The sequence below is a fragment of the Nannospalax galili genome, unplaced genomic scaffold, assembly GCF_000622305.1.
Source record: "Nannospalax galili isolate Female #2095 unplaced genomic scaffold, S.galili_v1.0 scaffold258, whole genome shotgun sequence".
Taxonomy (NCBI): domain Eukaryota; kingdom Metazoa; phylum Chordata; class Mammalia; order Rodentia; family Spalacidae; genus Nannospalax; species Nannospalax galili.
Window position 1 is genome coordinate 148,071 of NW_008341047.1, and position 14,563 is coordinate 162,633.

The following is a 14,563-nucleotide window of genomic DNA, read 5'->3' on the forward strand; positions in this document are numbered from 1 at the left end:
GCTGGCCTCGAACTCACAAAGATCCGCCTGCCTCTGCCTCCCAAGTGCTAGGATTAAAGGCGTGCGCCACCACGCCCAGCTTATTTACTATTTTTATTTTATGTGTATGAGGGTATTGGCTGCATGTATGTGAGTGCTACAGAGATCAGAGAGGGCTTCGGATCCCCCTGGAACTGGAGTTAAGGATGGTTTGTAGCTGCCATGTGGGTGCTGGGACTTGAACCTGGGTCCTCTGCAAGAGCAGTCAGTGCTCTTAACTGCTGAGCCATCTCTCCAGCCCCAGCACTGGATTTTTTTAAGGTTAAGTCTTTGGATTCCAGGATTCATTCCACATATTCCTTAGCAAGTGTTCTCATATTAAAAACTGCTGGGGATCATATGCCTGTAATCCTAACACTTGCAAGGCTGAGGTAAGACAAAGAGTTCAGGCCTTTGTTCCTTTCACTAGTTGGAAGCCAGCCTGGGCTATATAGTGAAGTATTGTCTCAAACCAAAACAAAATACCATTGGTGCACATAATCAAAATTAGAAAATCAACTAAGAGCAAAGATAAAAATTTATAATAGAATGAGTGAAATACAACAAACAACCAATAAATATAAGTAAAGCTTTTGAGACAGGGTCTCCCTGTAGCCCCAGCTGTCCTGGAACTCACTATGTAGACCAAGCTGGCCTTGAACTCACAGAGATCCGCCTGCCTTTGCCTCCCAAGTGCTGGGATTAAAGGTGTGTGCCACCATGTCCGGCATCCTGCAGTTTTTTTATGTGACTGTTTTCCATTAGTACTATAGATGTGAATTGAGATATAGATGTGAGAACCTGTGAATTGAGAAGGCTGACTATATATCACATGCTTCACTGCTTGTAGTGGGTTCTCAGCAAATATAGGCTAGGTTAATTCTGGTGGTTTCGAACTGAAAGGAACTGGAAGACATATGTTGGAAATATTTTTTTCTTCTTCCATAGAAAATAAAATCACTGGTTCATTTCTGCCCTTCCTTGATGAATCTCTTCTTGAAAATCTTGGAGTAAGGTAAGAATAACAACATTCACAGTTTAACCAGACACAACCTTTGAGAAACAAAGATCTTGGACATTACCCATCCTCAATTTAATTCTGTGACGTTTTAATTTTTCATTATTATTTTTATTTTATGTGTATGCCTGTATTGCCTGTATGTAGGTAAGTGCACCTGTGTCGTGCAGTGTCCGTGGAGGTCAGAAGAGGCTGTCGGATCCCCTGGGACTGGAGTTACAGACAGTTTTTAGCTGCCATGTGGGTGCTGGGATTCGAACCCAGGTCTTCTGCAAGAACAACCAGTGTTCTTAACCGCTGAGCCATCTCTCCAGCCCCTTAATTCTGTGACATGTTTTAAAACTGAATTCCTTGCCTGCTGTTTTTGCTCTCTCTGTCTCTCTCTTTTTCTTTTTTGTAAACAATGTCTCCCTGTAGCCTCAGCTGGCCTGGAACTCACTATGTAGACCAGGCTGGCCTCAATCTCACAGAGATCTGCCTGCCTCTGCCTCCTGAGTACTGGGATTAAACTGGCTTTTGCTATACAAGTCTTGTGTTTAGTTTTACAGATGGTTCCTATTTCAAAGAACTCTGTTGGAAAACCCTCTTGAAATCTGTAGTGATCAACATTTTACAAATTCAAAATAATGAGTTATACACCAGAAAATATATCAGAACCAAGAGAAAAAAATATTAGCAAGAAAATCAAGACTACATCCCTATCTTGAACACATTTCTAGCTCTCTGAAGACTGGAATGTATCCATGTATGTAAACTGTTAAAGCACATAATTATCCCATTATAAATTGTACACACACACACACACACATATGGCTGGAGGTTCTAGGCACTAAGAGTTGGGAAGCCTTTGAAGATCTTACTTGAGTATCTAGTGGTTACATGTGCAGCTTTTTTTTCTTGGGGGAATTGGCAGTAGTCATAAAATATGGTCTTTTCTTCAGGAATTTCACTTTGTTCAATGTTCTTGGTAACAGTGACCAAAGAATCAAAACAAAGGACTATACTGAATTCATGCACTATTGCTCAGAACTTGATAGTGAAACAAGACATGGTCCACTTAACTGACTTTCAGTAACTGCCTGTTGGTCCACAATCTTTAGGGCGTTCTTTGCTTCTTCTATAACCCTTTCTACCACCGCAGTCCTCTCAAAGTCCCCTTTATTACCTGTGAATTGATGGAATTTCCTCTAATCTTTCTTTTCACAGGAACATGTGCACCTTTGAGGAGCCAAACACTATTGATTCATTTGGCAGATACTTAAGGGAGGCTCACTTTGTGCTAGGCACTCTTCCAGAAACTTGGGCACATGTGTGAACAAGCAGGCAGAATTCTAGAAGGAGCACAACATAGCACATCTCTTGGTCTCTGCCTTCTGCCTCTGAGATGAATTCTGCAGGACCCTTTAGAGTTGTATTAGCCTATGATTTAGATCCCTGCTGTATATTTAAATTAACTAAAATTAGATTAAATTTTTAATTCTCATACTGGCTAGATTTCAAGTGAGTAATTACCACTTATGTCTAGTTGCCACTAGTTGAACAGAGCAGATAAAGAACATTTCCATCATTGAGAAAGTTCTAGAAGGGCATCAGCCCTAGTTGCTCAGTGATTCCTGTCAGCTGGCTTGATACTGTGCTCTGTACTGCTTTTCTCTCATTTCCTTTTTTACCCTTCCTAGGTCCTTAGCTAATTCCTGTTTCTAGGCTATACAGCCCTAAATAAATTACCTGTATATAAGCTCTTGTGTTAGACTCTGCATTTTAAGGGGAATCTAGTTTAGAGAAGCACTTCTTGTATTCCTTAAGGTTCATGATTAAAGTGCTGATTTATGAAAGTTTTTTTTTTTTTTTTTTTCTTTTTGAGACAGGGCCTCCTTGTAGCCCCAGCTGTCCTGGAACTCACTATGTAGACCAGGCTGGCCTCGAACTCACAAAGATCTGCCTGCCTCTGCCTCCCAAGTGCTGGGATTAAAGGCATGCGCCACCATGCCCAACTTTATGAAGGTTTTTAAATGAGCATCATTACACTAAATGTGTATGTGGAGCTGGGTGTGGTGGCTCATGTCTGTAATCCCAGTCCTTGGGAGAACTGCTGTGTGTGCCAGGCCAGCCTAGGTTACATACTGAGTTCCAGGTCAACCCATGCTGTAAAGAACACACACAGCCCAAGAAAATCACACTTAGAAGAAAATCACACCTGAATTTTATTATTGTAGTAAGTTTCTGTACGGTGAAGAGGACAGTTGTGGTGCTTTTGATTTCAAATCTATTAAGACTTTTTTTTTCTTTATGAGACAGAATCTCACTATGTAGTCCTGGCTGAACTGGAACTCCCTTTGTAGACCTGGCTGGCCTCTGCCTTCAGAGTGATGGGATTAAAGGCATACACTACCACACCCAAACTATTAAGACTTAAGAGATTTTGTTTTTCAGCCTAATTAGCTAGTAAAAAGGGAAACTAAGCCTTCCTGCTGGTTTTGTTGACATTCAGTATGTTATGGTGTGTCTGATATGCCTCAAACAATGAGCAATTGTAGGTGAAGCAGGATACTAAATAATAATGTATTGAGCTATTAAAACATAATTCCTCGGGCTGGAGAGATGGCGCAGCGGTTAAGAACACTGGTTGTTCTTGCAGAAGATCTGGGTTTGAATCCCAGCACCCACATGGCAGCTAACAACTGTCTGTAACTCCAGTTCCAGGGGATCCAACAGCCTCTTCTGTCTTCCTTGGGCATTGCACTACACAGGTGCACATACCTACACGCAGGGAATACATGCATACCTATAAAATAAAAATAATAAATAAAATATTTTTAAAAAACCATAATTCCTCAAATTACCTTCCCTAGCTGAAGGGATCATAAGGGGTTATAGAGAATGGAAGCTGAGTGTGAAACTCAATCCCACATAGAGATTTGTTCATACTTCAGTTATACCTGATGCTCCTAAATCAGTCCAGGATCATGATGGAGATCTTGGCTTCAGTTTGGTTAAAATAGAGTTGGAATATGAACTGACTATTCTGGTAGAATTTGAAGTCTGAGTTTGTCAGGAGAGAAGAGGCAAGACTCAAGGGCAGAAGCCTAGGGTACCCTCCTTTTGTTCAATAGGAGTTTCTCATGGGAACAAAGGAAGGAAGTTTCTAGGAAGAGTATGTTTGTGTTACTGATTGTTTTTTGTAATCTAATGTTTCTATTAGTGCCCTATTCTAGACCTGATTGTATGCTAGTATATACTCCTAGAATTATAATGAATAATAATAATAATAATGAATATAATAATGAATAATAATATAATGACCAGCTGGATGTAGTTACTTTGTTTCAATTTTAGTTCCTTGGAGGGGAGGAAGAAGCTGATTGGCTGTATCCAAAAACTCAGTCAAACTCATGTTGAGTTAATGAAGGTAAGAGGAGTCTGAGTTTATTGTGGGTTTGTGTGTGTATATATAAAGTGATATGATTCAATCATTTAAAATTCAGTTCAAAAAGTATAAAAGGACATTTCAAAGATGGGATTGTGAGTTTTCTAAACTCTGCCTTTTATTTATAAAATGAGCACAGGGTGTATAATCCAAAAAACAATAACAAAACAAAACAACAAAAATCCAGCCAGGTCTGTAATCCCAGGCACTCAGAAGGCTGAGGCAGGAAGATCAGAAGTTCAGGTCTTACACTGGCTACCTAGTGAGTTCAGGCCCAGTATGGGCAACTTGGTGAAACTATGTCAAAAGAAAAAGTTAAAAAGAAGAAAGCTAGGAGCTAGGTGTGGTGGGCACAAGCCTTTAATCCCAGCACTGGGGAGGCAGAAGCATGCAGATCTCTGTGAGTTCCAGGCCAGCCTTGTCTACATAGTGAGTTCCAGGCCAGCTGGGACTACAGGGAGACCCTGTCTCAAAAAGACCAAAAATAAAAGGAGGAGGAGGGGGAGGGGGAGGGGGAGGATAGGGATGTAGCCCAGTGTTAGAGTACTTACAGAGGCCCTACATTCAATCTCCCTTACCCCCCCAAAAGAAGTAAATGAATAAATTAGAAGGAAAACTAAAATTTATTAAAAAGATAACCTCCTGAGCTTATTAAATCCTAACATTTTGTCTAATTTATTTCAAACCTATTATTTCTAAAAGAAAACATTGGAAACTTTTGTATATTTCTATATTCTATTTCTGTGTTTTCCCCAGAACTAAGCCTTTTCTAGAATTCAGTATTTATCATTTGCATTTACTTTTACTATTTTACTACATACGGGGGTGTGATTATTTATGTTTGTATCTGTCTGCCTATTTATAAATAGTATTTACTTATTTATTTTTTAAAATATGTTATTTTTATTTTATGTATATGCGTGTATTGCCTGAGTGTAGATAAATGCACCTGTGTCATGCAGTGCCCATGGAAGACAGAAGAGGCTGTTGGATCCCCTGAAACTGGAGTTATGGACAGTTGTTAGCTGCCATGTGGGTGCTGGGATTCGAACCCCAGTCTTCTGCAAGAACAGTCAGTGTTCTTAACTGCTGAGCCATCTCTCCATCCCCACTTATTTATTTTTTAATTATTTATGTGTATGAGTGTTTTACCTGCATTGATGTAAGTGTACCACTTGTATGTAATGCCTGTAGAGGCCAAAAGAGGACATCAGATCCCCCTAGAACTGGAGTTACAGACAGCTGTTAGCTGCCATATAGGTGCTGGGAACTGAATCAGGGTCATCTGCAAGAGCAGCCAGTGCTCTTAACCACTGAGCCACATCCCTAGCCCCTGTACTTAATTTTCTTGACAGTGTTGATAAGCTTTCTTTTGATATGTTAGTCTGGAAGGTGAATATTCAGTCCTGTTCAGATATGAAAAATCTTGTTTTAGAATTCAGTATTCGAGAAGCATTTTAACAAACATTTCATGTACCCTATCAACTAGCTCCAGAAGTTCCAGTTGTAAAATTTTATAGTAGAGCTCTTGGAATGGCCTTTGTTTGTTTTTGAGGCTGAGTCTCATGTAGCCCAAGCTGCCCTTGAACTTGAAGTTCTTGTCAAATATTAATATATGGTATACAAATATTTTCTCCCATTCTTTGAGTTATCATTTTCACTTTCTGAATGAGGTCTTTGGAGCACAAAAGTCTTTTGCTGCTATTGTTTGAAGGACTTCAGGTGGTGCTGGGGATTGAACCTCAGCCTTGTGCATGCTAAGCAAGCACTTGACTCCATCCCCATAAAAATTTTTAGGTTTTTGTTTTCTTTTTTTTTTTGGTCTTTTTGAGACAGGGTCTCCCTGTAGCCCCAGCTGGCCTGGAACTCACTATGTAGACCAGGCTGGCCTTGAATTCACAGAGATCTGCCTGCCTCTGCCTCCCAAGTGCTGGGATTAAAGGCTCCCATACCACCACGCCCAGATAAAAGTTTTTTTTAATATTTTATTATTTTTATTTTATGTATATGTGTCTGTGTATTGCCTACATGTGTGTAAGTACACCCATGTCAGTCATGCAATGGCTGCAGAGGCACTTGACTCCATCCCCATAAAAGTTTTTACGTTTTTGTTTTCTTTTTTTTTGTTCTTGGTCTTTTTGAGACAGTCTCCCTGTAGCCACAGCTGGCCTCGAACTCACTATGTAGACAAGGCAGGCCTTGCTTGATCTCACAGAGATCTGCCTACCTTTGCCTCCTGAGTGCTGGCATTAAAGGCTCCCACACCTGACTGAATAAATATGTTTAAATGAGTATGTTAAGTGATGGTTTTTTGCTAGACAAGTACGCTATTACTGATCTATACTCCCAAACCAGTGAGTGTGTTTATTAAAAGCAATGAAATAATGTTGAAATGCAAAGGTTGAAACTCTTATCTTTTTGTAGTCAAAATCCATTAGGAAGAAATAAAAATACCAGATCCAGTATATTCTGTCTAATAATATTAATATCTTGTCATTTTCCTTAGAATTTTTCTTACTTGAACTGATTTAAATACCTTAACTATACTGTAGTTTAGAATGGATGCACAAAGGTTTTACATGTAGTTACCTGTTGTTGCTGATGTTAATTTAACTATAATTTTCCAGGTATTTAATGATCCTATCCATGGCCACATTGAGTTCCACCCTCTCCTTATCCAAATCATTGACACACCTCAGTTTCAGCGACTTCGATACATTAAACAGTTGGGAGGTGGTTACTATGTTTTTCCAGGAGCATCACACAATCGATTTGAACATAGTCTAGGGTAAGAAGGGAAGAGGGTGGGGAACTGGAAGTTTTTAATTACCTCTTATATCTCATGAAATATTTGTCTCATCGCTAAGAGAATAGTTTTATAAAATGGTTAGTATAACATCCTTATTTTATTGGTGAGAAAATTGAGACTTTGGACTTATTGTACTGTATTTTGTTTACTTTGTGTGTGTTTTAAACTACCTCAATAGTGAACATCTATTGACAGGTCACTTGAATTAAATATTGTCTTTAAGTATTTAAAATCTAATAGGGTTGGCTACTGGCATAACTGACTTTATAAATTTTATTATTTAATTTCCCTGTAGTCGCTGTTTGGTCTTTTCATTTCTTTTGTTTTGGACAGGGGCTCCCAGTGTAGGTAGCTCAGGCTGACCTCAAACTTGGTATTTTCCCATCTAGGCCTCCTGAGTCGCGAGAGTCCAGCCATGCTCCACCATGCCTGGCTTCTATTTGGTTGTGTATAGATTCACCCCCTTTTTTTTGTATTTTTAAAAATATTTATTTATTTTGTGTGTATGAGTGTATTGCCTGCATGTGTGTGAGTGCACCCATGTCGTGCAATGCCCGTGGAGGTTGGAAGAAGGCATCGGATTCCCCCAGAACTGGAGTTACGGATGGTTGTTAACCACCATGTGGGTGCTGGGACTCGAACCCTGGTCCTCTGCAAGAGCAGTCAGTGCTCTTAACTGCTAAGCCATCTCTCCAGCCCCAGAGTCACCCCTTTAAACACAGTAATTATCTGTCAGGAAATATGTGAGTTAGAGAAGAACTTGCAAGGTTAGAGGGATGAAGTGTCTGTTTTATACAATGGGATTGAGACTTTGGTTTACTTTTCCACTGTGAATGTAGAGCTAGAAGTAGACAGAAAAGTCCTGGAAGGTTTCCCTGTTTTTCATGAAGTATTCATGGTTTTTGAATACTTAGAATTTTTCATTTATCTAGGCCTCTCCCACTCCTACCCCTTTGGGCAGGGTTTCATTATATAGACTAGGCTGGCCTCAAACTCCTAATCCTTCTGCCTTAGCCTCCCAAATGTCAGAGATCTAGGCATGTGCCACTTAACCCAGGTACACTAGCCAAGACACGTGTACCTACACTCAAATTATAAACCAATATAAATGCAATATTTATTGACTCTTGACTAGACCTCACGACAAGCGACAAACAAGGTAGCAGCTGTCTGTATCCTCCTGGAGCTCAGAGTTCAGGGCAAAGGAAAGAGTATGCATATATTTTTTAAAGATACAATTTTTTTATTGAGCTTTTGTAATTTCATAAAACAGCTCTTAATCAAATTTAGACCCCTCCCCCAAGCATGCCTCCCCCATCCCACCACCGGACCTCATGTATTCTGCCATACATGCCATACATGTTGAGGCCTATCCATTCAGGCATTTGTACTCAAATGTCCTTCAGTATAAATTCATTCACTGGGGCTGGACATGGTGGCACATGCCTTTAATCCCAGCACTTGGGAGGCAGAGGCAGGCGGATCTCTGTGAGTTCAAGGCCAGCCTGGTCTACATAGTGAGTTCCAGGCCAGCTGGGGCTACAGGGAAACCCTGTCTCAAAAAGATCCCCCCCCCCAAAAAAAAAATTCATTCACTGGAATCTAGTCATTGCACATCTGGTCAGACACAGGAACATATGTCTGAGAGATGCCCAGTACTAGGTGACACATCTGCAGTTGAACCTCTATAACTAAGGCTCGTGGAACACAGAGGAACAAGGGTAGGAGGAAAAATAATGCATCCCTCAACTCTCACCAGTAAAACTTCCTTATACAACAGAGTGCAACGCACACAGAAGGCCACAACTGGCTGAGTTTTAGGGAATAAGAGACTGCAGAGTGTGGGATAAGAGCATATTCTTTTAGAAATTACTTTAATAGAGAGGTCTTAAAAGCACAGTTAACATTTATTACCAGTACTTATTTATTGATTATTTGTTCTTTTTTTGAGACAGGGTCTCACTATGTATCCCAGGCTGGCCTGGAACTCAGCTATGTAGACCAGGCTAGCCTCACAGATCACCACCTGCCTCTGCCTCCCAAGGGCTGGGCTTTAAGGTATGCCCACCATGTGCATTTTAATTTAATTTTTTTTTGCAGTGCTGGGTATCAAATACCTTACACATGCTAGTCAAGTGTTTTACCATCAAACTACATCTTCAGGCCTTTTAAGCACTTTATCTTTAATCTGTTTCAGATATTACAAAGCCAACTCAAAGTTCTTAAGTTGCAGAAATATGATTCACTTTTCAAACCAAAGTGTGACTTTTGGTCTTTTTCGTCTACAGAGTTGGGTATCTAGCAGGAAGTCTAGTTCGAGCACTGGCTGAAAAACAACCAGAACTACAGATAAGTGAACGAGATATGCTCTGTGTTCAGATTGCTGGACTTTGCCATGATCTTGGTACGCTGTACAAAGAGCCACAGTTGTTAAATAAAATCTCAACATGTGTCACCTGGATTTTAAATGTAAAAACCAGACTAAGCAAGAGAAATGTAGAAGTTGTATTTTAATTCTTCGCTAATCATATTAAATATCTGTTGCTGCTTCCTCAAATGATGAATAAGGGCAAAACATTGCTATTTGACTTGTAAATTTCCCATGTTAAGCATCTTGGCTGTAAGTTATATGAAAGGCTTTCTCTTTCTCTTTTTTTGTTTTTACTTTTTTTTTTTTTTTTTTTTTTTTTTTTTTTTTTTTTAGACTTCTCAGAAGGGAAGAATGGCAAAAAAAAACCGAAAATATCAACTTACTCTGGCCTGGAACTTGCTATGTAGACCAGGCTGGCCTTTCCAAGTGCTGGGATTAAAGGTGTGTGCCACCACGCCCAGCTACTTTCTTATTTTTGAGACAGGGTTCTTACTCTGCAACCCAAGCTGGCTCATTATGTAGCCCAGACTGGCTTCAAACTCATGGCAATCCTCCTGCCCCAGCCTCCCGAGAGATTATAGGTGTGAACCACAATACGGGACTAAAATGCTTTCTGATAGTGAGTTTTTCTTACTCTGTGTTTGAAATGATGTGAATTTGATTTCTTGTTTCCTTCTCACTGACGAAAATTGCTTTTTCCTTTAGTTGCTTTGTTAAAATCCACTCTTCTCATACCTAGAACACATAAAAGGAATACTTTTTCTTCCCTGACCCACAGGATGTCTTAGGCCAATTAAATCCAAGTGGGAGAAAGAAAAAGGCAATTAACTGTCCCAGACCTCTCTAATCTATGTTGTGTTTCAGTAGGCAGGTACTTAAATGGGACAGAATTCTTTCATGTCACCCCAGAAATTTCAATTTGGTTAGTGCCACTTCTTAGAAGATGATTGATTTTTTATACACCTTTTGGTTTGGCTTTTGGTGCTGAGGTTCAAACCTAGGACATTGTGCTTCTAAGCACTGGCCCTACCACTGAGCTATAGCCTCAGCACTAAATGAATGAACCTTGGTTCATAAACCAAGGTTCATTATAAGTTATATAAACTCTGGTGCCTGGAGACATATCTAACAAGAGTTTGCTTTCCAGTATGGTTTGCCTCTTACTCTGTTGTTTTAGAAAATTGGAAGGACAGGTTTGTTTTGTTTTACCATTAATTTTTGAAGGTTTTTGTTTGTTTGTTTTGTTTTTGTTTTTGTTTTCTTTGAGACAGGGTCTCCTTGTAACCATAGCTACAAGGATTCGCTATGGAGACCAGGGTAACCTTGAACTAACAGAGATCGGCCTGCCTCTGCACCTCCTGAGTGCTGGGATTAAAGGCATGTGCCACCATGCCCAGCTGTGTTTTACCATTAATTTATAGATTATTAATTAGTTGCTGTTGATATTCAAACTAAACTAAAAAGATTTTTCTAAGAATTCAGTTTTATCAGTTTACAAATATTTTTCTCATTCTAAGGCTACTTTTGTTTTCAAGGTCATGGGCCATTTTCTCATATGTTTGATGGAAGATTTATGCCACTTGCTCGCCCAGACATAGAGTGGAGGGTATGTATCCGTATATCCCATAGTCAATAGAAAGAAAAAGCATTCTAGCTGGTTATTGAATTAAATTACCTGGTTTTTCCTCTGCTTTGTTTCCCCTTCCCTGTTACAGTCTACAGGGTGCTTTAATTCATTCATACATGTTTCATTTGATCCTCACAGTAGTTTGTGGAATAGAAATCCTCACCTCCCTTTTTACAAAACTTGAAACTCTCAGAAGCATATTAATATTCTAAACATCACAAAACTGGTAAATGGGGGCTGAAGAGGTGACTCAGTGGTTAAGAGCACTGGCTGCTCTTGCAGAGGACCCAGGTTTGATTCCCAGCACACACATGGTGACTAACAACCATCTATGACTCCAGTTACAGGGGAATCCGTTGCCCTCTTCTGACCTCCACAGGAATTGCACGACATAGCTACATTTACATATATGCAGGCAATACACTCATACACATAAAATAAGAAAAAAAAATTTTTTTTTTTTTGCTTTTTTTGAGACAGTGTCTCCCTGTAGCCCCAGCAGTCCTGGATTCACTATGGAGACCAGGCTGGCCTCGAACTCACAGAGATCCGCCTGCTTCTGCCTCCCGAGTGCTGGGATCAAAGGCATGCACCACCATGCCCGGCTAGAAAATATTTTTTAAAAACAAAGCTGGTGAATGTAGAGCCAGCACTAGAAAATTAATTTCCTAGTTGTCAATTCAGTGTTCTTTTATTCTATCACACGACTATAATTTACATACAATAAATTATACAGATATTTGTTGTTGTTTTTGTTGGTTTGTTTTTTTTTTCTAAGGCAATTTTATTTTATTTTATGTGTATGAGTGTTTTGCATGCGTGTATATAAGTGCACCATGTCTGTGCATAGCCCACGGAGGCCAGGAGATGGAGTTGGACCCCCTGCAATTGGAGTTACAGATGGTTGTTAGCCACCGTGTGGGTGCTAGGTACTGAGCCTGGGTTCTCTGCAAAAGCAGCCATTGCCTTAACTGCTGAGCCATCTCCAGCCCTGTTGGTTTTTTTCTTTTTTTTTGAGACAGAATCTCACTATGTAGCCCTGGCTGGCCTGGAACTCAACAGATAGTCAAAGCTGGCCTTGGACTCACAGAGACAAAGCTGCCTCTGCTTCCAAATACTGGGGCTAAAGGTGCATACCACCACACATGGCTTAAATTATACAAAGCTGAAGTGAGTTTGGCAAGTGTACACATCTAGTCTGGATGTAGAGCATTTTCATTGTTTCATTCTTGTTAGCCTTTGCCTCTTTGTGTGATACAGAGGATAAAACCCAAAGCATTGCACATGCTAAGTATGTGCCCGCTGCTACATCCCAGCCCCTCCTGTGCCCTTTCTAACTCAGTTCCTCCTTCTTGCATCATTGCGGAGCGGCTCGGCGGGCCAGCTGCAGGAAGCTCGGGCCAGCTGCGGGGGGCTCTCCCTTTCTTCGCAGGTCGTTGGCCACCGGCCCACGAGGGCAGGGAGAGCAGAAGCGGCGAACGGGGTCAGAACGGCCAGTGGGTGCTGACGGAAGACAGCTCTTCCGGGGAAACTGATCACAGGCTGGTCCCAGGCGCAGTGAAACAGCAATGACACAGCTCCAGGCACAGTGAAGAACAGCTCCATTTATTAGAGGGAAAACTAGAGAATTTATAGTGGGGGTCAGGGAAAATATAGTGTGGAGGCAGCAGCCAAAGCTTCAGCTGATAGGTGTTCATAGTGTGCTTTATTTACATGTGGTAGGGGGATCCTATCACCTGGCTATAGGGCAATGCCTAATTATCATATAGAAAAAACCTGGGGGCAGTTTTATTGCAGGTAACTATGCCCAAGGTCATGTTCCAAATAAGGTCAAGCATCCCTGCTTGGAGGCACTTTCCAGATAAGTCAGGCAGAGAATAGGAGGGCCCCACTGAGAAAGGGAGTCCTCCATACAGTGCCAAGCTCCTTAGAGCTCTCTGGACATGGTGGACTGCAACCTTAGCAGCACGGTCCCCCAACATGTCCCCCTGTTTTGTTTTGTAGTGGAGAAGTGTTATCACAAGCTTTAAGAGCCAACTCATGTATCTCAGGAGAATCCAAAGTCTGATAATTGACCATGACCTGATTGGTAGTAATTTTTACAATGGTAGTAATTTGTCAGTGAAGAAATTGTATGAAACAGGAAGCAAGCACCAAAATAACACACACCATAATCAGGGGGCTAACAAACGGTAGGAGCCGTGGAAACAAGGGGCTACTAAACCAACTTAATTGTTCGGTGGGTTGAAATCTTGAAAATAGATCATTACGAAGTTTTTTGAGAGTGTTAACATCGGTTTCAACATTTGATTCATTTACAAAAAAACAGTATCCCTCTCCCAATACCACACACGTCCCCCCATGTTCAGCAGTTATTAAGTTCTTCTGTTTTGGAGCACAACCCTGGCAAGAGAGTTCATTTGTCGTTGGAGAGATTCGAGGCTGTCAGTTGTGGATGCCATTGCCTGGTCCAGCTTGTCTCAAAAATGTCCCACCAGGTGCTGGGTTTGTACAATTGCAGCAGTAGCAGCGCCTCCAGCACCCAGGGAGAGTGCAAGTCCGATCCCTGCTAGCAAAGGGATGAAGATTTCTCTCTGTTGGCGGCTGTGAAGGAGGAGGGCAGCTTCCTCCTTCTCGAGTAGGTACACCTGGGGTGTAATCATTACCGGTATACAAAAGGTGGACAAAGAGGAATTAACACAGTGTTGGGCTTTTCCTTTGCACCATAGGAAAAGAGGAGGGGCGACGCATGCTATACTGGAGAGAGTAATGTTAATGAGGCATTTGTAATGAGTAGGCTTACTCTTGCTGGAAATGCAAATTGGATAGTTAGTCGGCTGTTCGAATGAGGGAATATCCATTAGATGAGAGTCAGTGAAATCTTTTTTTGTTTCTGGGTAAAGAAGGGTGGTATTAACTGGTACTGCTGTCAGTAAAGGTCTATTGCTGGATGCACAAAAGAAGCAGTTAGAGGCATTGGGGTGGGTGGTGAAGGGAAGAAAGTTAGCAACATACTGAATGTACTTGCTCCAGGACATAGTTGATCTTATCTGGTCCTCTGTTTGTCTTCCCTGTAGAATAATATTATGATGAGTTAGCACAGACTTAGCTGCAGGTGCAAGCTATGGAGAGATATGCAAGTCAGCTGTGGGGTACCTAGAGAATGCACCTGAGTAGAATTCTGTTATTACTCCAATACTCCAGCAATTGTCTCATGGATCTGATTTTTTCCTTGAAAAATAAAATCTCTAGAACATGGTATTAGGGAGAGTGGGGGCTGGCTGAAGCGTTGT

At 40.9% G+C, this 14,563-nt stretch overlaps 1 protein-coding gene across 1 annotated transcript in view; it reads left to right on the forward strand.

Moving 5' to 3' along the window:
* LOC103736931 (deoxynucleoside triphosphate triphosphohydrolase SAMHD1) overlaps positions 1–14,563 on the forward strand; it is a 25,237-nt gene that overhangs the window by 3,654 nt on the left and 7,020 nt on the right. The window contains exons 2-6 of the mRNA XM_008836546.2: positions 967–1,033; positions 4,373–4,445; positions 7,091–7,251; positions 9,561–9,676; positions 11,179–11,249. Coding sequence (XP_008834768.2) covers positions 967–1,033; positions 4,373–4,445; positions 7,091–7,251; positions 9,561–9,676; positions 11,179–11,249 — 488 coding nt within the window. The remainder of the gene's footprint in view (positions 1–966; positions 1,034–4,372; positions 4,446–7,090; positions 7,252–9,560; positions 9,677–11,178; positions 11,250–14,563) is intronic.